The sequence below is a fragment of the Rana temporaria genome, chromosome 9 (assembly GCF_905171775.1).
Source record: "Rana temporaria chromosome 9, aRanTem1.1, whole genome shotgun sequence".
NCBI classification, from domain to species: Eukaryota; Metazoa; Chordata; class Amphibia; order Anura; family Ranidae; genus Rana; species Rana temporaria.
In genome coordinates, this window is record NC_053497.1 from 65,596,228 (window position 1) to 65,623,754 (window position 27,527).

The 27,527-nt window shown below is 41.9% G+C and overlaps 1 protein-coding gene across 2 annotated transcripts in view; it reads left to right on the top strand.

Annotated features, from left to right (window-relative positions):
* Positions 1–27,527, top strand: part of DOCK11 (dedicator of cytokinesis 11) — a 333,222-nt gene that overhangs the window by 65,077 nt on the left and 240,618 nt on the right. For both annotated transcript variants that reach the window (XM_040323688.1, XM_040323689.1), the window contains exons 9-16: positions 6,368–6,447; positions 11,017–11,100; positions 15,479–15,619; positions 17,148–17,357; positions 20,101–20,223; positions 21,619–21,701; positions 23,284–23,406; positions 25,962–26,038. In XM_040323688.1, the coding sequence (XP_040179622.1) occupies positions 6,368–6,447; positions 11,017–11,100; positions 15,479–15,619; positions 17,148–17,357; positions 20,101–20,223; positions 21,619–21,701; positions 23,284–23,406; positions 25,962–26,038 (921 nt within the window). The remainder of the gene's footprint in view (positions 1–6,367; positions 6,448–11,016; positions 11,101–15,478; positions 15,620–17,147; positions 17,358–20,100; positions 20,224–21,618; positions 21,702–23,283; positions 23,407–25,961; positions 26,039–27,527) is intronic.

Below are 27,527 nucleotides of genomic sequence, written 5' to 3' on the forward strand. Positions count from 1 at the left end.
CCATTGTGGCTGATGGATTATAGTTCTAAATGTACCGCAAGGTTACTTATGAATGGCCTTATAGATCATTCACAAGCCCTGCAGCTTTTAAACAGTCAGCCTGTATGCAGGGCATGTCTACAGATGTCTGGCATTACACCCCTGATCACAAGTGCAATGCTTTCTAGACTCGCTAGATGAAAAATTATTATAAATTCAATTTTTTTCCCCCCAAAAGGTGAACTTATACTTTAAGCCACATAGCAGCCCATTGGCATTGGGCCCTGAAGCTGACAGCAATAACTACTATAGTGATTTCCAGCTTCCACAGGGATCCGCCAGGTTTTGCACATCCATACAGTATCTTTAACCCTTTTACTGCCATAAGGCTTACAGCGGGGGCAGCTGGGGCCGCTGACGGTGTATACACTCCCCAAGCTGACTGTCATTGCTGCCTCCTCCACCATCTCAGGCTCCACTGTTTCACCTGTGGGCCGGGACCCACATGGTGGACTTTGCTGGGTGAACTGGAGGGAAACCAGGTAATATCTGATCATTGATCTCCCCTAGCTAGAATGAACCTGGAAGTGACATGTAAAACATCACTTCCAATTTCTGTTGCCACTCTATTAGCTTCAATAGAAGGCAGGTGGAAGGAAAATTATGTTTTATTAAAGAGAAACGATCTTAAAAATATTATATCACATAGGGGTCTTTTTGTCCCCTAAGTGATATAAACAAAGTTTTAGCGAAAGTAAAAAAGAAGAAAACATCAAACAATAAAGCTATGCCCAAGCTCTTATCCCCCTTACACCCTCCCCCCACACAAGCGTAAACGCGCCCACCGGGGGGCAAACATATGAAATGTCACTTGCGATACTTGTGTAAAGCTTTGCCTATGGAAAATATACCAAAGTTTTTCTTTGTGTTGTGGCCGCTTGCAAATTTAAAGCTTGACATGCTGGCTAATTATTTACTCTGCGCAATATTATTTTCTTCAAAAACTACATATAATGCCGCATACACACGATCAGAAATTCCGACAAGAAACTTAGGGTTAGGGGGTTAGGGTTAGAGGGTTAGGGTTAGAGTTTCCCATTGAAGAATAAGGCTAGGACTCAGGAATTGGAAAAGGGACCTCCCCCAGAGGTCAAAGGTCACATGGCGTGGCTGACCCACCCCCACCAAAGTGTACTTTTGCTGTCGGAATTCCCGCCAACAAAAGATTGAGAGCAGGTTCTCTATTTTTCCGACGGAAAATCCGCTCCTCTGTATGCAATTACGACGCGCAAAAAAACATGCATGCTCAGAATCAAGCAGAAGAGACGAACTGCCTATTGAACTTCATTGATCTCGGCTCGTTGCACGTCTTGTATGTCACTGAATTTCCGTCAAGATTTGTGTGACCGTGTGTATGCAACACAAGTTTGAGCCAACATTCCGTCAGAAAAAATCCACGGTTTTCTTGTTGGAATTTCCGATCGCGTGTACGCCAGTTTTGTGCCCTAAAATAGTTGCAATTATGTTACTGAAATTTTGTGCTCAATAAACTGTTGTGCAAATATCAGGTGGCATAAGAAATTGGAACTCCCACTATTTTATTCTCCAGGGTCTCTGCTTTCAGAAAATATATAATGTTTGGAGGTTTTAATTAATCTTCAGGCCTGAATGGACTTTTTATATATGTGAGAAAAATAAACGCAAAAAAAAAAAGTCTCTGTCAGCGAGGGGCCAGATTCAGGTAGGAAATACGACGGTGTATCTCCAGATACGCCACTGTATCTCTGAGTGTGCGGCGTCGTATCTATGCGCCTGATTCTTAGAATCAGTTACGCATAGATTTGACTAAGATACGACCGGCGTAAGTCTCTTACGCCGTCGTACCTTAGTTACATATTTACGCTAGGTGGCGCATCCGTCGATTTACGCAAGGAATATGCAAATAGGTAGATACGCGGATTCAGAAACGTACGTCCGCCCGGCGCATTTTTTTACGTCGTTCACGTTAGGCTTTTTCCGGCGTAAAGTTACCCCTGCTATATGAGGCGTATCCTATGTTAAGTATGGACGTCGTTCCCGTGTCAAATTTTTTAAATTTTACGTTGTTCGCGTAAGTCGTCCGTGAAGGGGGCTGTGCATAACGTTCACGTCGAAAGCATTGGCTTTTTGCGGGTTAATTTGGAGCATGCGCACTGGCTTACTTTAACGGACGGCGCATGCGCCGTTATTAAAAAACGTCATTTACGTGGGGTCATGTTTTGTTTACATAAAACACGCCCACCTCTTCACAATTTGAATCTACCTGAATCTACCCTGAGATGTTTATGGTGTTCTACTGCTTGCCATGATGACAGTACCTGCTGTAGTGATTCTTCCTCTCTGGCCTATAATAAGCAGCTTTTGGCCCAGATTCTCAAAGGCGTTACGACGGCGCAACACCATTTGCGCCGTCGTAACTCCTGATCTGGCCCCGGGTATCTATGCGACTGATTCTTAGAATCAGTTACGCATAGATACCCATTAGATCTGACAGGCGTAAGGCTGTTACGCTGTCAGATCTTAAAAGCAATTTTTTTTCCCGCCGCTAGGTGTCGCATCGTCGTTTTCCCCGTCGTCTATGCAAATGAGGTAATTACGCGAGATTCCCGAACATACGCGCGGTCGACGCTGAGAATTTACGTCGTTTCCGTAGCGTACGCGACGCGTAAGGTTGCCCCTGCTATTAGGAGGGGCAACCAATGTTAAGTATGGCCGTCGTTCCCGCGTCGAATTTAAAAAAAATTACGTCGTTTGCGTAAGATGTCCGTGAATGGCGCTGGACGCCATTTACGTAAACGTTTAAGCAAAGGACGTTGGGGCGATGTGATTTAGCGCAATGCACGTCGGGTAATTTACCCGACGGAGCATGCACAGTACGCTCGGCGCGGGAGCGCGCCAAATTTAAATGGTGCCCGCCCCATTTGAATTGAGTGGGCTTGCGCCGAGCGATTTAACGATACACCGCCGCAAGTTTACAGGTAAGTGTTCTGAGAATCAGGCTGTAAACCTGCGGCGGTGTAACGTAAATCACATACGTTACGCTGCCCAGGAGCAACGTAAATGTATGAGAATCTGGGCCTTAGTTTTTAGGGACTCACCACCTGCATTGAACTGTTTAGTCCCAGTGAGTAGGCAAAAATCCTTTGTTTTCTAGGATGCCAGTTCGTACCAATACCGTGTGATAAAAATAAAATAAAAAATAGAACACCCTCACCACAGTACACAAAAACACAACGCAGTGCTGTACAAAATGCACACCACATAAAAGCACATGTGTTTTGCGCAGGTTAAAGCAAGCCGTGTGGGGTGAATGGGAACTTAGAACAAACCATGTGAACCAGAACATTTGTAGCGCTTCCTGTAGTGTTACTTTTTTGACCGATTTTCCATATGTTCTAAAAATAAGGCCATCCTTTCCAACTCCTGAAAATGTGTTTAGAAAAAAAAAAGGCTTCTGTCGCTATGAGAATATTCTATGTGAAGCCTGAGGAAATTTAGCAGCTGCTAGCTGGCGGCAAAATAGCTGGCTCTGGTTGTGGTTGAAACATTTCCTGGGATTGACTTTTGGCTTGGCATGCGTGGAAAGAGGCTGTAGAAATGTTGGATTCACTGCATTGTACAGAAACTAACATTGTGCAGACTCGTGTAGTAAACTGACAGGGATGCTGAAATGTTTATTGGCCACAGCCATCATAGAAAAATATGAAAAACAACAGCATATTGGGGGTCAGGAAGAAAGATTTAGTGCATCTCTTTTCTATCCAGTTTAATTTAGAAATATATATATATTATATACCACATAGCAGGGCTTTTTTCAGCGGAAACGCAGTTCCGGCACCTCCTGGACCGACTTGGCAAGGGGTGCTGGAGTGTGCTGCAGGGTATTGATGATCACTGCTGGGGCATCTATTCTAGCTAGGGGGGTCTATTGTTGCTGAGGAGGTCTATTATTGCTGGTGGGGGACCTATTGTTGCTGGGGGGTAGGTCTTCAGTTGCTTCGGGGGGTCAGTTGTTGCTGAAAGAGATCTACTGTTAGGGGGAGGGGTCTATTGTTGATGGCTGCCGGATAAACTGTTAATGCCGTCTGTGCAGAGATCTGCTGATGCTGCCGGGAGTCTATTGTTGCTGGGGGGAGGTTTGTTGTGGGTTGATCGTTTGCTGTTAGCAGGGTCTATTGTTGCTGGCTGCAGGGGATCCAATCATTACCAAATTACTTAGCACCACACAATGATACTTGGTTCTGTATTGTCTAAAAGGGGCGGTACTGGGAGGTGGGTAGGGGGATGGAACCAAGGGACGGTGCTCGGAGGTAGGTAGGGGTGGAGAAAAGGCGTGACTCGGAAAAGGGGGAGTTCCTGCACTCATTGTCTGAGAAAAAAAGCCCTGCCGCATAGTATATAAAGTATCTCACTAAAGTGAGTACACCCCTCACATTTTTGTATACATTGAAGAAATTATACTTTGCTACAATGTAAAGTAGTGAGTGTACAGATTGTATAACAGTGTAAATTTGCTTTCCACTCAAAATAACTCAACACACAGCCATTATGTCTAAATCGCTGGCAACAAAAGTCAGTACACCCCTAAGTGAAAATGTCCAAATTGGGCCCAAAGTGTCAATATTTTGTGTGACCACCATTATTTTCCAGCACTGCCTTAACCCTCTTGGGCATGAAGTTCACCAGAGCTTCACAGGTTGCCACTGGAATCCTCTTCCACTCCTCCATGATGACATCACAGGGCTGGTGGATGTAAGAGATCTTGCGCTCCTCCACCTTCCTTTGAGGATGCCCCACAGATGCTCAATAGGGTTTAGGTCTGGAGACATGCTTGGCCTGACCATCACCTTTACCTTCAGCTTCTTTAGCAAAGCAGTGGTCATCTTGGAGGTGTGTTTGGGGTCATTATCATGTTGGAATACTGCGGCCCAGTCTCTGAGGGGAGGGGATCATGCTCTGCTTCAGTATGTCACAATACACTATGTCACAGTGTACACTTTGAAAAATCAGTACTCCTCAGCCCAACCGTAGGTCCCCCGAACAACAAATTTGCACACTTGTAGAGGAAAAGTGGGGCTATATGTCTGCCAAGTTTGGGGTCCAGGGGACCTACGGCCGGCCGGTACCTGGTCCCCAAAGTCCAGGAGATTTGGCGCAAAAAGGTGATTCGAGTATAAGCCAAATGTGCTGAAAAACTCTGCTTATACTCGAGTATATACGGTATTTATCTAGATATTTGTTGGTGGTGTGTGTGTTTACTGCATAGACACTGGCCTATACTGGATGTGGCTTAGCAGTGGCTGTGTATAGTATTCACATACGGAAAATATTTTCCTATGCTGACCTACTTTCCTGCACAGCCTCGGTTGGTCTGGGGAGATACCAGATAGTTCTCATCATATACTAAGTGACCACATGATCACATGATGCACAGTGCACAAGATGCTGGGTGACACTTCCCGTAGTAATCAGCAGGCTGTGTGCTGACAAGTAGGGCTAAGTAGAGGAGCCTACTGTATATGCAACTAGGATTAAGTAGCAAAGTGTGTCAATGTATATACGATATCTATTACACACACATCTGTCTGTCTGTCCCCGTGGGGTGCCCAAGGACTGGCACTGAAAGAGGCTACCATATAAATATATATACGATATATATAGTGTGTGTGTGTGTGTGTTTATATATACTGGCCCAGATTCAGATACCATTTACGGCGGCGTATCTCCAGATACCCCGCCGTAATTTAAAAACTGCGCCGTCGTATCCTTACGCCGATTCTCAAAGGCAGATACGCTTAAAAAATAGGCTTCCTCCGCCGACGTAACTTGCATACGCCGGCGTATAATTGTGTGCAATTTTACGCTGGCCGCTAGGGGCGCTTCCGTAGATTTCAGCATAGAATATGCAAATGACCTAGATACGCCGATTCAGAAACGTTCGTGCGCCCGGCGCATTTTTTTACGTCGTTTACGTAAGCCTTTTTCCGGTATAAAGTTACCCCTGCTAAATGAGGCGTACGCAATGTTAAGTATGGACGTCGGGCCAGCGTAGAATTTTCTGTCGATTTACGGCGCCGGCTGTCGTATCTTAGCTACATTTAAGCGTATCTCAATTTGAGAATACACTTAAATATACGACGGCGCAGATTCGGAGTTACGACGGCGTATCTACTGATACGCCGTCGTATCTCTACGTGAATCTGGCTACAAATGTTTATATTTAAATGAAGTATTACCTGGGGTTCTGCTTTAATAAGATTACTTGAGAAGCATGGGATTGTAAAAAGGAACTTAGAAAGGGGAACTCTTAAGGTTTCCGTTGCTCACATCTGCTTTTCTCCCTGCACAGATGAAGAGGGCGGCGGTGCTGGGAAGTCGGAGAACATCATGGAAAGCCTGGAGAAGAGCATGCACCCTGAGCTGGTGAAGGTATCAGTTTTTACGGGCTGAAACTGCACAGCTCAGCTGAAATCAGAGCAGTGAACCAACCCTGGGCCTGGAAACCAATTTTCCACAGTCTGGATTAAGTGATGGACTTGGAATTTTTCCTTAATATGTTTTAGTCATTCATTCCTATTGCATTAAGTAATACTGAATAAATATGGAACAAGTAAAAGTATTTTTTGGTGAAGGCTAAATTAAATGTAAAATATATTTACTCTTCTTTTGTAATAAAGAGGCTCAATGTGCAGTATCCTGTGGTAACCAATCAGAGATCAGCCTCCAACAGTTTATCCTAGTTAATGCACAAATTTACGGTTTATGGAGAGCAAAATACCTTTGCAAAAGAAGTATGTTTGGTATTTAACTCTGCCGCTTACGCTACTAAAATAAGTATGATAAAATAAAAATGTAACCACTTCACTTGTATTAACCACTTCAGCCCCAGAAGATTTATACCCGCTGTACCCAAACAAAATTTGTGTCCTTATTTTCCCACAAATATAGCTTTCTTTTGGTGGTATTTGATCACTTCTGCGTATTTTGTATTTTTTGTGCTATAAATGATTGGTTTGCACAAAAGTTATTACACAAAAGTCTACAAAGTAAGGGATATATTTAGGCAATTTTATTATATGTGTGTATATATATATATATATATTTATATATATATATATATATTTTTTTTTACTAGTAATTGTGGCGATCTGCGATTTTTTAGTGGTACTACGACATTGCGACGAACAGATCGGACACTTTTGACACATTTTTTGGGACATCATTAAATGTATGTTTTTAAATGCAAGCAGTGTAAGCACTTGACTTTGCTTTGGTATGAGCCTATTGTAGTTCCTGTACAGCAGACCTCAGACAGGGTCGGCACAAGGAGCCATTTAGTTATTGTGCTGACAAGAACCATGCTGATTGGAGGAGGAGAGCAAAGTGACCAAGAGATGTGCACATCACTGTGCTAACTCTCCTTTCACTGTCCAGTCACAAGGTGGGGGTAAAAAATGTTAAATAATTGCAGCAGAGCTAAATCAGATCTCCTAGCAGACAGGACGGAGCTGTGAAAGGGCTTTTTAAATCTCAGAACTGGATGCACAGAAATACAAATCCTTAAAGCAGTTGTAAGCCACGGGTGATTAAAAAAAGGGCCATGTCATAATGTGCTAGTATGCATCGTCACTTCAGCGCATGCGTGTGAGAGCCGCCGTTTCCAGCATGGGCTCAGAAGGTCTGGCACTGTAAGCGCGACCTTCAGAGCGCATGTGTCGGTGATGTCATCAGCTGCATGCACTCTGAATATCTCCTAAACGGTGCAATTTTAGGAGATATTCACTGTACCTACAGGTAAGCCTTATAATAGGTTTACCTGTAAATACAAGTGGTAGTACAGAGTTTACTACCTCTTTAAGTAGGTAAACAAGCTTTAATTTTACACAGAATTGAAACTTCTGGACCACCCAGCGTCATAAGCATCTTCATGTCTCTGGGGGTTCCATTGTAGTGATTATCACTATATTTTGTTGGTTTATGCCAGTCAGTGCATGGCCCTTTCATCATCCTTTTGTTAAAATTAAAATTAAATTAAAATATAAGAAAAACTGATAGAATTATATTTAATGGGTGGTCAGCTTTACAATCTACATAGCTTTGATTAAAAGAATTCCAGTTTACCCAATCATCCCTCATAAAACATAATCTAGTTTATATAAAGGTAAATGAAAGTGTAGCGCTTAAATAACTATTAACTAAGAATAATAATAAAAGGTATGAACCCAACAAGTGAAGAGTTCACTTTGATAATGAAACCATGTGAAAAATACAGTGCAAACATGAATTTACACACAACACATACATATAGCTTTAAAGTCCGTATATGATAAATTTAAACAGAACATAAAAAAAGTCCACCTTGTATCAACACGGAAAATGTGAAACCGGAACACCAACGACTTCAAATACTGTGCTGATATTTGGATGGTGAACAGGAACTATTATGTGTATTTGTGATAACCCACCACCAATAAAAAAAAAAAAAAATTGTTTTCATATATACATTATAATACCAAAAGTATTGGGACGCCTGCCTTTACATGAACTTTAATGGCATCCCAGTCTTGGTCCAGAGGGGTCAATATTTGGTTTCCCACACTTTGCAGTTATAATAGCTTCAACTCTTTCAGGAAGGCTGTCCACAAGTTTTAGTGTTTCTATGGGAATGTTTGACCATTCTACCAGAAGCGCATTTGTTAGGCACTGATGTGGACGAGAAGACCTGGCTCGCAGTCTCCGCTCAAATTCATTCCAAAGGTGTTCTATCGGGTTGAGGTCAGGACTCAGTGCAGGCCAGTCAAGTTCCTCCACCCCAAACTCACTTATCCGTGTCTTTATGGACCTTGCTTTGTGCACTGGTCCAAATCATTTGGTGGAGAGGGGATTATGGTGGGGGGTTGTTTTTCAGGGGTTGGCCTTGGCCCCTTGGATCCAGTGAAGGGAACTCTTATGGCCTCAACATACCAAGACATTTTGGACAATTTCACGCTCCCAACTTTGTGGGAACAGTTTGGGGCTACTTCCTGTTCCAACATGACAGCGCACAAGTGCACAAAGCAAGGTCCATAAAGACATGGATGAGTGAGTTTGAGGTGGAGGAACTTGACTGTCCTGCACAGTCCTGACCTCAACCCGATAGAACACCTTTGGGATGAATTAGAGCGATGGCCGCAAGCCAGGCCTTCTTTTCCACATCAGTGACTGACCTCACAAATACACTTCTGGAAGAATGGTCAAACATTCCCATAGACACACTACTAAACCTTGTGGACAGCCTTCCCAGAAGAGTTGAAGCTGTTATAGCTGCAAAGGATTGGCCAACCCAATATTGAACCCTACAGACTAAGACTGGGATGCCATTAAAGTTCAGTGCGTGTAAAGGCAGGCGTCCCAATACTTTTGATAAAATAGTGTACATTTCATTTCATATGCATATTGCAAAAATAATAAGTACAATCAAACTGGAGCATGTCTGGTCATGCTTACTTATAGCATGTCAAAAAAGGAAATCAGTTCTCTTATATCAACAAATAACATTTTAGGAACCTAACTACGTATATTTGGCAATGCCCCAGAGAAAGCTTACAAGCCCCTGGCTCTCCAGCTGCCATCTACAGGAGAACTACTAACCCTTATGTTATTTTAAACCAGTAGCCTGTAATACCACATACTAAATGCATTAATGGTGCTTTTTAAATGATGTGGATTTATTTTATCTAAAAATACATCATAGATTCTGTTGCTGACTGCATAAGGTAACTACTGTACAGTTAGGCAGTTACCCAGAATATAAAAACATTTCTATCTATAGAATAATTTGGGGTGAAATTACATGTAGATTTCGGTTTTTTTAGCTGTGCACTGAAATAATAAAAATGATATCTAACCCTTAGTAGCCAATTAGAAATCAGCTTTCTGCTATTTAGGACAGCTAAACTATTAAATAATGTTTCCTGATTGGCTGCAGCTGGATACTGCTCACTGTTGTCTTCATCTACATTGTCTAATTTGATATTTTGTACCATACCTTGCTAGTGCCGGTTCACACAGGGGGTAACCCGACTTACAGCGCGACTTTGTAAGGCGATTTGGAGGCGATTTCAGTGTGACTTTGAGAAACTTACAACACGACTTGGAGTTGCCTCCAGGACAGGCAACTTTGGCTGTGGCCAATCACAGGATAATCAGCTCTGTGGGAGGGAGGGGTTTGTCTGAGTAAACTATTTTCTTTTCCTGTAAAGTTGCTTCAGTTAAGATGGAGATCCGACTTTGGAGGCGACTTACATTGAAATCAATGGGTACAAGTCGCCTTGAAGTAGTACAGGAACCTTTTCTGAAGTTGGAGCAACTTCAGTAGTGTACATTAAGGCCCCTTTCGCATTGAGGCTTTATTCATGCGGTACAGCGCTAAAAATAGCACTGCTATGCCGCAGGAATAAATCTTGCCCTGCAGGCTTCAATGTGAAAGCCCGAAGGCTTTCACACTGAAGCGGTGCGGTAGCAGGACCGCTCCAAAAGTCCTGCTAGCCGCATCTTTGGAGCGGTATAGGAGCGGGGTGTTTATTGCTCCTATACTGCGTCTTCCCATTGAAATCAATGGGAAACCGCGGTAATACCGCCCGCAATGCGCCTCTGCAGAGGCGCATTGCGGGCGGTATTAACCCCATTTCGGCCGCTAGCGGGGGTTAAAACCTCACCGATAGCGCCCGAATATCGCGGTAAATACGACGGTATAGCGGCGCTAAAAATAGCGTGGCTATACCGTCACCGCTCCTCTGCTGCCCAATGTGAAAGCAGCCTAAGACGACTCTCAATCACTTCAATGGAATTTCTTATGTCCAGTGACTTGGGGCAACTTGAATTCTGACAAGTCGGATCCAAAGTCGCTGTAGTGTGAACCGGCACTTAGAGGATGGGGTCTATATAAATTCCCAATATTAGTAATAATAACAGCAATATTTTCATATTTATTATTTATTGTTTATCTCTTGGTTACAGTATGGAAGAGAGACTGAGCAGCTGAATAAAATGAGCAGAAGCGAAGGACGACAAAATCTGTTCTCATTTGACTCAGATGTGCAGGTAAATAATGTGAATATTCTTAATGGAACAAGTTTTGGCAAACAGAAGGGACATTGATGAAATACACAGGCCTCGTTCAATCGGATGTACTACCGGTATAGCATAAGCCTGTGGGTGGGCCGTGTTTGCCCGTATGGGGATGTACAGGTTTTCTGTGCAGGCTGCCTATTCATTTCAGTTGGGACACAGCGACTGCATAGACACAGCCTCTGCTCCCATTTTGACAGCCACGTGGGTGCAGATGCATAGACCCGGATGCACACTGTCTGTGTTAGGTACCCACACTGACACAGCTGTCAAATTGGGAGCAGCAGCTGGTGTATGTACAGCTGCTGCATCCCTTATGATATGTATGGGACTGCCTGCATGGAGGATGCACAGAACATCCGTGCATCCCTGTGTGTTAAGGCAAACATGGTCCTCACACTAGCTTTCTCTGTAATATGCCCATGTGAACAAGGACATACAGTATATGTAAACTTGTTATGCTAAAATATATAGATATAAGTCAAAATGCTAAAATATATGCTAAAATATGTCATTTTGTCTTGCCAGTCTTTTGATTAACATACCTCTGCTACACTGTATAGCCAGGATTAGGGTTGTCCCGATACCACTTTTTTAGGACCGAGTACAAGTACCGATACTTTTTTTCAAGTAGTCGCCGATACCGAATACCGATACTTTTTTTAAATGTGTCCCCAAATGCAGCCATGTCCCCCCCATATGCAGCCATGTCCCCCACATATGCAGCCATGTCCCTCTAGCCATGTCCCTCACATATGCAGCCATGTCCCTCACATATGCAGCCATGTCCCTCTAGCCATGTCCCTCACATATGCAGCCATGTCCCTCTAGCCATGTCCCTCACATATGCAGCCATGTCCCTCACATATGCAGCCATGTCCCTCTAGCCATGTCCCTCACATATGCAGCCATGTCCCTCACATATGCAGCCATGTCCCTCTAGCCATGTCCCTCACATATGCAGCAATGTCCCTATAGCCATGTCCCTCACATATGCAGCCATGTCCCTCACATATGCAGCCATGTCCCTCTAGCCATGTCCCTCACATATGCAGCCATGTCCCTCTAGCCATGTCCCTCACATATGCAGCCATGTCCCTCACATATGCAGCCATGTCCCTCTAGCCATGTCCCTCACATATGCAGCAATGTCCCTCTAGCCATGTCCCTCACATATGCAGCAATGTCCCTCTAGCCATGTCCCTCACATATGCAGCCATGTCACTCTAGCCATGTCCCTCACATATGCAGCCATGTCCCTCACATATGCAGCAATGTCCCTCTAGCCATGTCCCTCACATATGCAGCAATGTCCCTCTAGCCATGTCCCTCACATATGCAGCAATGTCCCTCTAGCCATGTCCCTCGATGCGGTGGCGCGATGCGGCGGCAGCGGCGGGGGGGGAAAGTATTCTATTTAGGTATCGGGGGTATTTGCGCAAGTACGAGTACTCCCGCAAATACTCGGTATCTGTCCCGATACCGATACTGGTATCGGTATCTGGACAACCCTAGCCAGGATGATGACATTTTAAACCTGTATAGATTGGTGAACACGACAATACTGCTGATATGCAGTATAATGCTGATTTTACACCATTTTATGAAATACAACCAGCAAAATATGTAACAAAAAGCAAGCGAATATGTAAAATTTAGCATCCACCTTTTTATGAACTGTTACAATAACTCAGTATATGCATTTGTTGTGTTGTTTGTTTGTTTCTTTTTAAGTATTAACTGGGCTGGCTTCAATATTGATTGGAACCCTGGGAAAAAATTTGGGGCCCGTCATGCAATTTCGCTCTCCATGTGCTCTGAGACATACAATAAATATCAGCTAGACTTAAAATCAGTTTACTGTATCAGATCCGGCAGCAATTGGTTACCAAAAGTTATAGTGTATCATTACCACTTACTGACTGGTTGCTAGAGGTTACAGCACACATTACGGCTCACTGATTAGTTGCTAGAGGTTACAGCACATGATTTCTGCTTGTTGATTGGTTTCTAGAGATTACTGTACAGTAATACTGCTCACTGATTGGTTGCTAGAGGTTACAGCACATCATATCCTCACTGCAGAGGGGCATGATATACATATGAATGCTGCCTTTATTTACATATCAATGCTGCCGTATGAATGATGGTTATTTACATGTAAACATAGGGTCTGCAGGTGAGTCATCTTTACACAACAATAGGGCAGAGCTGGGCAGCATTAGTAGCAGCACATTTCACTGAGATATTGGGACACAGCACAGTACTAAAACTAGGATCGCTGACAAGTATGAGGCAGCTGCTTTGGGCCCCACAACAATGACAGGGCCCCGGGCAGCTGTCCCTTTTGCCCTGCCTTAAAGACGACCCTGAGTATGACTGATAAGGCCTGCGTGCTTGTTCCAGGCAGGGCATGTAGCGAAGCAAGGATGTAGATGAGCATGCCAGTCCAACCTTTGTAGTTGTTTGTGTCTTTATCTCTTTCCACAATAATATAACAAAGGTGTCACTTATTCATTTCATGACCACCATCATTTTCAACAGTGGCAGAAGCTGGTTAGAGATGGCTAGAGATGGGATTTATGAGGGCTTACTGTGTTGTGGCGCCAGCACCACCACCAACAAAGGCCCAATTTTTCTGCTCCTGTTCAACAGGGGCATGCAATTACAATTCTTGATCTAATATTTTGTTGGATATCCGATGAAGTTGACTTTCATCAGTCTTGCATACACACTATCAGACTAAATTCCGACCGTGCCAAAACGCGGTGACGTAAAACACTACGACGAGCCGAAAAAAGTTCAATGCTTCCGAGCGTGCATCGACTTGATTCTGAGCATGCATGAATTTTTCTCCGATGGAGTTCCACACAGACGATCTGATTTTTCTATCATTTTTTTAACCATAGGAAAAATGTAATACATGTTCTTTTTTTTAACACCAATTGAAAAAAGACCGATGGGGCCCACACACGATCGGTTTGTCCGATGAAAACAGTCCATCGGTCTGTTTTGTTTGGACAAACCGATCATGTGTACATGGCTTTAGAGTTCCTGCCTATTTTCCCAGCAGTCACCAAATTTGATGTATATTGCTAAGTAAGGCAACCCCCCACCACCACCCACACACATGGGACAGAGCTTATTTCCTCAGTGATCATTAGCCATTGTGGCATAGAGGAAGGAGTGTAGTGATTTGACCCTTTTCTGGAAGTCCAAGTTTTTAAAGTGGCTGGAAGAGACTGAGAAGGTAAAATAAGGTGCATTTCTTTTTTTTAGTTACTGTGTTTATATAGGCCCATATTCATAGGTTGTATACAAAACTACATAGATATGTTTTACATCTCTCCCTGCCTAAAAGGAGCTTCCAATCTAAAGCCTCTACGACTGTCATGCACAGTTAATTGTATGTTTTTTGAAGTGCAGTCTACACAAATATACCATGATCATGAAAGTTCCATGGGGTAGTGTCCTTAATGGGAACTATACCCATACTCACAGGACTCAAGAGTCAAGACTGATACCCACTAAGAGCATCAGCATATTCCTACTAACACCTATTATTTCCTCACAACCACTATTAAGATTCGAACCTGAAGTTGAACCAACTCTATTCCTTAGCAAAAGCATGTTGATAAATTAGGCATGAAAATTGGTACTTCCTTATTGTAAATGGATGTTATATTTGCTTTGAATGAATCTGAAGAATATTTGGAGCTTTAATGATGGCTGAAACGTGAGAAGGCAATTAGTTCAAGCACCAAATATCATCGTTCATGCATAAAAGCAACTTGATAAATAATTCATGCATAGTTAGTCAGGACATGTTTTTAAATTTACTTATATATTTTCTTACCCATTACAATTAGAAATTATTTATGATGCTGTACTCGCGTTAAGAAAATATTGTCCTGTGACTTAGCAGAAATTCTGATGCTGCTCAAAAGGAGCTTATAAGCTAAATCCCCAAAAACACACACTGGAGCATTTGGCTAAAGAATAATTATCCTACAGGTATGTTCTTATGTGAGCGAGAACCAGGGCCCCTGGAGGAATCCTGTGCGGACATGGGTAACTGAACCTATGACTTCATAGCACTATACAAAACAACAAATACCCAATTGGCTGAGACTTTTGCCCCTTCCTCTCCAAGGTTGTTGTTTAGAGAATTACAGATGGCTAAAATGAGGATAGTATCAGATAAAAATGCCAACTGTGTGTATTTAATGTTTTTTAACAAATACAAAAATCTAATTTAGTTGTCTTTTTAAATACTGTATTTGCCTAAAGTTCAATTTAAACTAATAAAAGCTGCGATTAATCAAATTTGTTTCCCCTCCAATTCTATTAGCGACTGGATTTCTCCGGGATTGAGCCTGATATAAGACCATTTGAAGAAAAGAGCAGCCGACATTTCTTAGTGAATTGCCAAGAACTGAGCTTTAATTTAGTTGGAAATGTAATTGAAAATTCAGAAGGACCCCTGACAAATGTATGTATTTCTTCCTTAAAGTTATGACATTGCTTCCCAAATCTCCAAAGCTGTGCCCCATGGTAATAACTACCCTTTTTTTTTTAAAGGAAAGCTTAATCTCATGATGTTTTCCTATATGGCATAAACACCCAAACTGCCACATTATGCTGTATGTACTATGTACAGTATATTGTGCTTCTGAGGCAATAGAAGATGAAATAGTCACTAAAGGCACATATACTGTAGCTATTGTTATCTGTAGTTTTAAATCAAGACACAATATTCCTGGTGTATGAAAGATGACATCATCGATAATGAGTGTTTTGTTGCTAATGGTATTCTAAATACTTATGCGTGAACTTGCTGACGCTCTCAAGTAAAAAAAACTGATGAATAATAACGATTCACAGCAATCTGCCACCCATGGTTCCAACAGTCTGTCAATTTCAAGACAACAATTTAAATTTTAGTTGGAAATGTATGGAAACAACAGTGACAGTCAAAAAGTCTATTCTATGTAAAAAAAAAATTCAAGTAAAATCTGACATTTCTGTAACTGCCATTTGTCTTTCTCTGAGACTTTTTAGTTAAATCTCAGTTTATTGTATCAAAAATGTGACTACAAACAATAAACCAGTACAGATAAAAACATAGAGCATAAGAGTAGCGTGTATAAAGATCTTCAGACTTCCAAATATGAAATGATTCAACAATACATGAACAATTGTGCAGTTTGAAACATCTACCGTGATATTGGTAGGGGGGACAAACAGGGGCGTATCTCCCGTGAGGCTAATAAGGGAGACACTTCACAGGGGGGGGGGGGGGTGCACCATACAGAGGCTGTGACATCCTGAATGGAAAGACATATGCTGTTCCTGACTCTCTTGTTCACACAAGGAGTCCACATTTTCTGGTGAGTTTGGTGTGAAATCAATGTTATTGGGGTCTTCTGGAGAAGATACACGGTGGAGCACTTTTGTTCTCTGGAGAATTGTCTTTGGATGATGACTTTTATTATAGACACTGATTTGAATGTTCACTTTCTGGATTATATCATCTGGAGAATGTCACTATAAAATGGACACTTATTAATAAATTATCTATTGTATAAATGTGATATCATAAGTTATATTTATATTTATATTTATGTTGGTTAATACATTGCTTTAGGTGGCACTGTTACCCATTGGATAATCAGGGGTCGCATTTTTTAGCTAATATTCTTCCTTTTTGGGTGTAACAACACTACTTTTCCATAGACACATAGATACACATAGATACAGTACAGTGAGTAATTGTTGTCACCATAGTACAGAAAGTGTGTCAGGAAAAAATTAATACAAATAAAACGAATGCAGCCACCACATGTAAGGAGTGGTAGGATGAAATGTATTACATTTTTGTTGTTGGGTTTAGTTGTATTTTAAGACAACCTTTTAGCTCTTGGATTGTAATAGTGGGCTGTCAAGGGACTGTATGTTTTTTTACATCCTATTAAATATTATAGTATTCAAATGTGTAAACGCAAATGTAATCTTTGCAGGTGGAGCCGTTCTTTTTAAGTTTGGCACTATTTGATGTGAAAAATAACTGCAAAATTTCTGCTGACTTCCATGTGGATGTCAATCCCCCAGCAGTAAGAGAAATGTTGAGTAACCCTTCTTGTGATACAGCCAGAGATTCTAGGAGCGGGTCAGCCAGTGGAGCTTTTATCAATGGAATCCCAGAATCTCACTTCCACTACATAAAGGAGGTAAGGTATGCTCAAGTCTCTTATAGTACTGTGAAACCTCTGATCCATCAACGTAGTGTCCTAAGAATATTAGAAATAACAATCATTTTGGAAGTTGTCTCCATTTTCCAATAATATGAATCACAAATGTTAAAACCTACAAGAGGAGATTAACTATTTCAATTTTTCTGTTAAGGTGAATTATCCCTTTAATTGACAGCATATGCAAATTAATTTTATTCCTTTTGATCTGCAGATGAATGAAACAGAGAAGATACAAAAGTAACAATATTACTTAGATTATTACTTCATTTAGTCAGAGTTATTTTTGACAGCTGTAACTGCAGGAGCTGCTGTATGTACACAGCAATTAGCGGCTTATTTTCAGAGCCGAGAATTGCAGATAAATGGGAGGAAGGAATGTGCAGAAGGACTGGACATGTTACACACTTCCTGTGCACTATGATGAGTATTTTTTTTTTGGATGTGTGTAGAACGTCCAGTGTCCTCAACTGGTTAATCAAATGTGCAGTTTTAAAAATATTCAAAGCAATCTTTTTAGAATTATATTTACACTAAATGCATACTAAAGTAGCTTGTCAGTCAGTATTATTACATGTAATTGTAGATTGAAAAGAGCCCCTGTATGTCCAACAGTTAAAGGAACGATGGTGTCGGTGAGATGTCCGGAGCTGTAAATAGGCAAAGACTAGGGCCGAAACAACTAATCGATTATGAAATTAATCGATTACTATCTTCATAATCGATTAATCGGCCAGTAACAAACGGAAATTAGCCCTTTTATAGTACAAATAGAGCAAATAATCACTACTGTTAATATTATATTAATACGAAAAATCTTTTCGCTGAATGAAAGAATGTTGTTTGAAATTTTCACTTGCTTTTAACATTCAGTTTTAAAATGAATGTAATTTCTGAACGAAAACCACATACACTGTCTGAAAATTCCTTTGACCAAGAAGTTTTCTATTTCTAAACTTTCCCGTCACTGGTTGAAAACGAACATCGATTTGACCCCACTGACACTAAGAAAGTTGAACGAACGTTCTTGAAATGATAATTTTTTTGAAGGAAGATGTTGTTGTATGGCCACCCTTTTTTTAAGGTTATTAACTGATTAATCAAAACAATAATTGGCAAACGAATCGATTATGAAAATAATCGTTAGTTGCAGCCCTAGCAAAAAACTAAAAAAAGAACTCTGGGCCAGATCCACAGCCAGCCGCCGTAACTTAAATATTCCCATTTAAGTTACACTGGCTGAAAATTTCTACCTAAGTGCCCGATCCACAAAGCACTTACCTAGAAATTTTCGGCTGTGTAACTTAAATCCGGCCAGCGTAAGGCGTTCCCAATTCAAATGGGGCGAGTCCCATTTAAATTAGGCGCGCTCCCGCGCCGGACGTACTGCGCATGCTCGTGACGTCATTTTCCCGACGTGCATAGCGCGAAATTACGTTACGCCGAGCTTCGTGAATCGCGCCGGGTCAAAAAAGTTGCGTCGGGAAAAAAAACGAGTTGCGGCGGGAATTTTTTTTTTTTTTTTTTAAAAAGACAGCGTCGCTGGAAAGAAGGGTCTGCTTTTACAAGGTGTACTAACTTTACACTTTGTAAAAGCAGCCCTAATTTTACGATTGCAAACTAATACTTACGGAGAAAAAACGAAGCTGAAAAGCTTTGTGGATCTCCGTAAGTGCTAATTTGCATACCCGAGGCGGCATTTCGACTCGAAATGCCCCCAGCGGCGGATGCGGTACTGCATCCTAAGATCCGGCAGTGTAAGTCCCTTACACATGTCGGATCTTCTGTCTATCTCTTGAAAACTGATTCTGTGGATCAGTTCCAAAGATACGCCTGCGTATCTCTTTTGAGGATCTGGCCCTGTGTTTCTGCTGCAAGGCAAAAGTCAAATGGTTCAATTTTTTATTGAAGTTTTATAAGTGGAATTATGTTTTACAAACTCGTTTTTTTCCCGCCGCAACTTTTTGGACCCGGCGCGATTCACGAAGCTTGGCGTAACGTAATTTTGCGCTATGCACGTCGGGAAAATGACGTCACGAGCATGCGCAGTACGTCCGGCGCGGGAGCGCGCCTAATTTAAATGGGACTCGCCCCATTTGAATTGGGAACGCCTTACGCCGGCCGGATTTAAGTTACACAGCCGAAAATTTCTAGGTAAGTGCTTTGTGGATCGGGCACTTAGGTAGAAATTTTCAGCCAGTGTAACTTAAATGGGAATATTTAAGTTACGGCGGCTGGCTGTGGATCTGACCCTTTGAGCTAAAAATCAAAGTAGCTGGGTGAAAATTTCTAGGTAGGAAACAGGAACAGTGACTACAGCCAATCAGATGCAGTCATTTTTTGGGTGCTTTGACAGCTGCGGGAGCAGTGGCTGACAGAATACAATAGCTGCTAGAATAGATTCCTCCATCCATTTGTGGCCAAGGAAATCTATTGATTTTTGACATTTTAAATGGTATGGCTATCCTTAATAAACTAATTAAAAATAGCCATCATTGACATCAATCAGATTGGAATTTACTGAAGCAGATCAACAAGATAACTGTACTTTCCACACTTCTTGTTTTCCCTGTTAAATTGTTGATGCCAGTAAAATCAGATATTCAGTGGACAGTAGTCACTATACAGTATAAATACAATTTATTATAACACTGCTGCTTAATAACGTGGAGAGGAGATGCCACATTTCAACTCCTTTGTTTCTTTTTTTTTTTGGTAATAGGGAATATTTTCAGTAACAAATCCACATCCTGAGATTTTCCTGGTAGCGCGTGTGGAAAAAGTATTACAAGGGAATATCGCACATTGTGCAGAGCCGTACATCAAAAATTCTGACCCCACTAAGGTATTGTTGTGAAATGCAGATTTTTCCAGAAAGCCTATGATTTGTTAGCTAGTGAATTCATTATTTCACTTCATTGTTTATGAATAGATTTTTATACTCATGACTTCCTTTCTTGCTGTTATTCAATAACTTCCTTTACATCGAATGAATATCTTCCTGTTTAAACAAACATTTCCTTTGTAGCTATACTGGGGAAATGAAAGTTATGTATATAAATAAAGGACACCTATAACTAAAGTGTAGGTCTTATATCAGAGAGTTAGTAAGTGTATAGCAAAATATTATTTACAAAATCATATTCTTGTATTTTAAAAATAATTACATCTTTGCTTATATTTGGATATGAGCAATATGACAAGGCAAATGATAACTATGTAATTTCTGTAGAATAGTCTGCATTCCATGTCACCTTTAGATTTAGGTCCAATGCACACTGGGGCCCAGATTCTCAAAGGAGTTATGCCGGCGTATCTCCAGATACGCTGTCGTAACTCTGAGTGTGAGGCGTCGTATCTATGCGCCTGATTCTTAGAATCAGTTAGGCATGGATTTGTCTTAGATCCGACCGGTGTAAGTCTCTTACGCCGTCGTATCTAAGTTGCATATTTACGCCGGCCGCTAGGTGGCGCTTCCGTTGATTTACACGTCGAATATGGTAATGAGCTAGATACGCCGATTCTCAAACGTAGGTGCGCCCGGCGCATTTTTTTACGTCGTTTACGTAAGGCTTTTTTTGGCGTAAAGTTACCCCTGCTCTATGAGGCGTAGATGAGGCGTACCAATGTTAGGTATGGACGTCGGAACAGCGTCAAATTTTTCACGTTTTGGGTCGTTTGCGTAAGTCGTCCGTGAATGGGGCTGTGCGTAAGTTGCGTTCACGTCGAAAGCATTGAGTCTTTGCGGGGTAATTTGGAGCATGCACACTGGGATACATCCACGGACGGCGCATGCGCCGTTCGTTAAAAGCGTCGATTACGTGGGGTCACGATTAATTTTCATAAAACACGCCCACCACTTTCACATTTGAATTAGGCGTGCTTACGCCGGCCCAGTTACACTACGCCGGCGTAACTTAAAGCGCAAGTTCTTTGAGAATACGGGACCTGCCGCTCTAAGTTACGGCGGCGTAGTGTATCTGAGATGCGCTGCGCCTGTCTAAAGATAGGCGAATCTACGTGAATCTGGGCCAGGGCGTTTAGCCCCTCGCATCCAATCTCGCCAGTGTGGACACTGATCACAATAAAAACCTCTCCATCACACGCAAATTTTTATATATGCTTATTTCAATTTGGTTCTCATCAGCATATGAAGAAACTCACAGCAATGGACACTGTTTAAAGTATTTGACTATTGGTGTATTATGCATTTATATCTTTTTTTTTTTTTTTTCCTCAGACAGCACAGAAAGTGCACAAAATAGCTAAGCAAGTATGCAGTCGCCTTGGTTGTTACAGGATGCCATTTGCCTGGGCTGCAAGGTATTCATTCTTTCATTCTGTGAAATGCTATTGGCTGATTTGCAGGACTGTATAATTGCCCATGGACATCAGAAGTTGCTTGGACATGCGACCACAGTCTGATTACTGCAAAATGTTTCAGTAATCTGAAGCAAAAAATTTACTTTATATGTCTGGCACCTCCTTTTGACCTGCCATATGACCTTCGAAGCACTCTAGACTTTGCTAAATTGTTGTGCCATGGTCTGTAAAAAGTGACCACCTTTGTGGTTAGCAGCTTTGACTTCATCATTCCTAGAGTAAGAGTCAAATGGTGAACTGCTGGGCTATCTTATTACAAATACCAGTGTGCTTTGCAAGCTAAATGTCATTGACGTACCTTGTGTTAAATGTGTACTTGTAATGTAACAATTCTATTCAAGAAATTAAAATACAGTATAAGTAAGTCAGAAATTATAGGCTTCATAACTGTCAAAAAAATATTAAAAAGTATTAAAACATGTAATAAAATGACCTATTAAACCCATATAGCCAGATTCAGAGAGAGTTACGCCGGCGTATCAGTAGATACACCGTCGCAACTCTGAATCTGCGCCGTCGTAAATTTAAGCGTATGCTCAAACTGAGTATGCTTAAATGTTGCTAAGATAAGACCGGCGTAAGTCTCCTACGCCGTCGTATCTTAACTGCATATTTACGCTGGCCGCTAGGGGAGTTTACGCTGATTTACGCCTGATGTAAATCAGCAAGATACGCCTATTCAGGAACGGACGCCCCGGCCATCGCAGTAAAGATACGCCGTTTACGTAAGCCGTTTTCAGGTCTAAAGATATTCCACCAAAAAGATGTAAATCAGCAAGATACGCCTATTCAGGAACGGACGCCCCGGCCGTCGCAGTCTAAAGATATTCCACCAAAAAGATGGCGCAGCCAATGTTAAGTATGGAAGGCAGACCCGCGTAGAATTTTTTAATTTTTACGTCGTTTGCGTAAGTCATCCGTGAATTTACGTTCACGTTGAAACCAATAAGTCTTTGCGGCGTAATTTGGAGCATGCGCTGATTTACGCCTAGAATATGTAAATCGGCAAGATACGCCTATTCAGGAACGGACGCCCCGGCCGTCGCAGTAAAGATACGCCGTTTACGTAAGCCGTTTTCAGGTCTAAAGATATTCCACCAAAAAGATGGCGCAGCCAATGTTAAGTATGGACCTCAGACCGGCGTCAAATTTTTAAATTTTACGTCGTTTGCGTAAGTAGTCCGTGAATGGGGCTGGGCGTAATTTACGTTCACGTCGAAACCAATAAGTCTTTGCGGCGTAATTTGGAGCATGCGCACTGGGATATGTCCACGGACGGCGCATGCGCCGTTCGTAAAAAACGCCAATCACGTCGGGTCACGATTCATTAGCATAAAACACGCCCACCTCTTCACAATTTGAATTAGGCGCGCTTAGGCCGGCACATTCACGCTACGCCGCCGTAACTTAGGACGCAAGTGCTTTCATCTTTCAACGTTAGGCTCATCTACCTGAATCCAGCTAATAATGGTTTTCTTTTGAGTGTAAATAATTGTGTGTTTTTTTTTGTTTTTTTTTTAAGGCCAGTATTTAAGGACACTCAGGGGACGCTGGACATCGAAGGGAAATTTTCTCCTCTTTACAAACAGGATAGCAGCAAACTTTCCATTGACGACCTGCTAAAGCTACTGGCTGAATACAGGAAGTATGTGCTTGTCTGGCCCAAAACATCTGTTTATTTTATCATTTCTGAAATGATTGCTTACGTTTCTTCTTAGGCTGGCTTTAGTTGGGCAGATATATCCCTGAGAATGAATGGGTGGTTAGATAGCTGCATGTCCTTGTACAATTTCTTCCAAGCTTAGACTCGCTATGATACTCACTTGTTGGTGAAAGCAGTGCAAACACGATTGCTGTCCTCTTGCTGAGATAGGCTGACCCCGAGAGTGAGAAAACTAAGACTGCAATCTTCTGTAACCTGTCATTTGTCACTAGTAAATGTTGTTTGATCTTTTTAATTGTGTGATTTCACTGGTGCAATGTTGAGAGACCTAAAACACTATATACCGTATTTACACGCACCCTTATTTTAAGAGGGACATTTCAGGGGAAAAAATTGTAATTAAATAAAGAACTTTGAAGCAAAATAAGGGTCAGTGTCCATCAATGCAGCCTGATCAATGCCCATTTGCAGCTTCACAATTGCCCATCAATGCAGCTTGATCAATGCCCATCTGCAGCCTCACCATTGCCCATCAATGCATCTTAATTCATGCCCATCTGTAGCCTCACAATTACCCATCAATGCAGCTTGATTAATGCCCATCTGCAGCCTCCCCATTGCCATGAATGCAGCCTGATCAATGCCCATCTCTGGGAGGGGGGCAGGATGAGCACCGTCAGATTACATACAGCGAGAATCTCCTGTTTACTCGGCGGCCTCTTTAATACAAAGTCCCACCTCCCGGACCGGCTTCTATGATAGACAGAACACTGATCCAATGCCGGTCAAGGAGACTGGACTTCCTATTACAGAGGCCACTGTGTAAACAGGAGAGTCTCGCTGTATGTAATCTGGCGGCGCTCGTCCTGCCCCCCTCCCTGTTCTCTCTGAGGCAGCCCAAATTCCAGTATCGGCATATAACATGCATACGGTATTTGCAACCGATTTGCAGGGTAAAAAAGTGAGTGTTATACGCCAATAAATACAGTATTCAGTTTCCTTACGGTCATCGCAAATTACCTTAAAGTGATTGTAAACTATCACCTTATAAAACAACCCATTCAGTTTGAAATAGAAATGAAAGGCAAAACATTTCAGTATAGATATAAAAATACATTATAAATACCTTTTTTTCCCCTTTTTATAAGTGATCACATTCCATCTGTTCTCAGCTGCATAAGAGCAGGAGGAGGAAAACCATCAGCACACTGAGCTTCCCAGTGAATGGCTGTGCAGCGGGGACATGTCAGGACAAGCCTGATCATTGGAGGAGAGCAGGCTGAGTTCCCGGCATAGCTAGAGAACTGACCACGTTGTGCTCTCATGTCAGTTTTTAATAGGAAAGCAATGAGACTGGCAGGAACACCAGGGATTTCCCACAAAGGAAGCGATACAAAAATAACTGGATACTTCCTCATACAAGTACATGCTACAGCAGCCACATATCAGGAATATGAAGTGTTGGGGTAACAAATGCTTTTAATCAGAACTAAAGTACTGCTGTCAGTATTGCAAGCAGGCAGGATCTTTCTTGCATAAGAGATATGCAGTGACTCTACCTGCCTGCTCACTGTCTTCTCCATCATACAAAACAAAGCTGTGCATGCACAGCTCAGCTTACATCATGACACAGTCCCTGTGTACCGGGGTAACTGACATCTGCGAATGCTTAGGAGCAGGGCTTTTTTTCTCAGAGAATAGGTGCAGAAACTCCTTCCTTCCAAACCTCCCTTGACTCAGCCCCCTACCCACCTCTAAGCAACAATAGAACCCACTGCAAAAATAGATCCCCTCCTGCAACAATAGATTCCTCAGCAGCCAGCATCAATAGACCCTCCAGCAGCCAGCAACAAAGACCCCTCTCTCAACAGTACATCCCTCCTAGCAACGACTGACCCCCCAGCAACAATAGATCCCCCACGAGCAACAGAAGAACTCCCCAGCAACAATAAAACCCCCTTCCTTCACAAAAATAGATCCCCTCCAGCAACAATATATCCCCCAGCAGCCAGCATCAGTAGACTCTCCAGCACACCCCAGCACCTCTTTCCATTACATACATTCAGTTTGGGAGGTGCTGGAACTGTGTTCCTCTGCGTTCCTGCTGAAAAAAAGCCCTGCTTAGGAGTGACGTCATCCTGCACCGGCCATAAAAGGTGGCTAAAGACTGTCACCCAGCAGGAGATGCTGGTGCCAGTGGGGAACAGCGACTGTTGAAGAAAAGGTAAGTTGGATGTGGGCAGCTGGCCCCCGGCTAATGTGCTCCAGCTCTGCTCACTGGCACCTATGTGTCCCTGCTTCTGCAACCGGCGGAGATATGTGACATACATATCCCAGGAGGCAGGCACGGAGTAAAAAAAAAATCCCGTTTTTAATTACTGAGCGAGGATAGAGTACAGTGCTAGAGCATCAGTTGTGTGAAGGTCCGCTTTAAGATGAACAGTAGCAGGCAATTTTAGATCTGATCATTCAATTCTGAGATTAATCACCAAACATTACAAATACTCACAGTGATATGTATCCCTTGTCTGTTGCAGACCAGAAAAGACCAAGTTACAAGTGATTCCTGGACACCTGGATGTTTCTATAGACTGTGTTCCTCTAGACTTTTCCAGTAAGTACTTGAGAGTAATGCCGCATACACACGATAATTTTTCGGCATGAAAAAAAAAACGATGTTTTTCGGCATGTAGAAAAAACAAAGTTTTTCCAACTTTATCATTAAAATGACGTTGCCCACACAAAAATGCTCTAGCAAATCGCGGTGACGTACAACACGTACGACGGCACTATAAAGGGGAAGTTCCATGTCGATGACGCCACCCTTGGGGCTACTTTAGCTGATTCCGTGTTAGTAATGCCCCGTACACACCATCACTTTATGTGATGAAAAAAAATGACGTTTTTAAAAACGTCACTTTAATTGACCGTGTGGGGGGGAAAACGTCATTTTATGTCTTCTAAAAAACGACCAAAAAAAATTGAAGCATGCTTCAATTTTATGTGTCGTTTTTCAAAACGTCAACTTTTACTTCACAGAAATTGACCGTGTGTAGCAAAAAACGTCGTTTAAAACGACGTTTTTTCACCCGCGCATGCCCAGAAGCTACTTATGAAGCGAGCTTCAATGGAAAAACGTGGTGAACGTAACCTCGCTTTGCTAGAACATTGTGAGAAAAACGATGGTGTGTAGGCAACTTCGTCTTTGAAAATTGAAGTTTCAAAAACGTCATTTTTTACTTCACAGAAAATGTCGTTTTTTTTCATCACATAAAGTGATGGTGTGTATGCGGCATTAAAGACGATTAGCGCTTTTTTGTCGGTTACAGCGTGATGAATGTGCTTACTCCATTATGAACGGTAGTTTTACCAGAACGAGCGCTCCCGTCTCATAACTTGCTTCTGAGCATGTGCGGTTTTTAACGTCGTTTTAGCTCACACGCGATCATTTTTTACAACCCGAAAATTTACATCGTTTAAAACATTGTTAAAAAATGCAGCATGTTCGAATTTTTTTTTTGTCGTTTTTCAGAACCCGAAAAATTATGTGAAGCCCACACACGATCATTTTAAATTATATTTTTTAAAAACGACGTTTTTTTCATGCGAAAAATGATCGTGTGTACGCGGCATAAGAAAATTTGAGAAAATACTAATGTGTGATTTCTGTCTTTATTACTTTTCAATAACGTCCTGTAGACTCCTGTAGAATCCCCCACTCTGTGTTGTTTAGTAGGGCTTCTGCTCTGTGTAGCGGTAACTGCACATAAAGAGGAACACATCCACTGTGTGTAATTAGAGTAAGAAACTTTTTCTCATACAGCAGACATAGTTTTTGTTGACCTCTATTAAAGTTCCTGGAATTCCCATGTCGAGATTACTCTGCCAATCACAGTGGATTGTAGAAAAATGTAAAAATAAATCTGCCTCCTCTCTAGGGATAACACGTATTACTATTCCAGGAACAAGTACTTATACATGCTCAAAGGGGAAAATGTATTTTTCTACATACTGTATGATTTGTTATTTGTACATTTAAGCATAAAAAGAGCAAAACCAATATTTATTTAGAACGTCAGGCTGTGTGTGAATGAGAGCATATT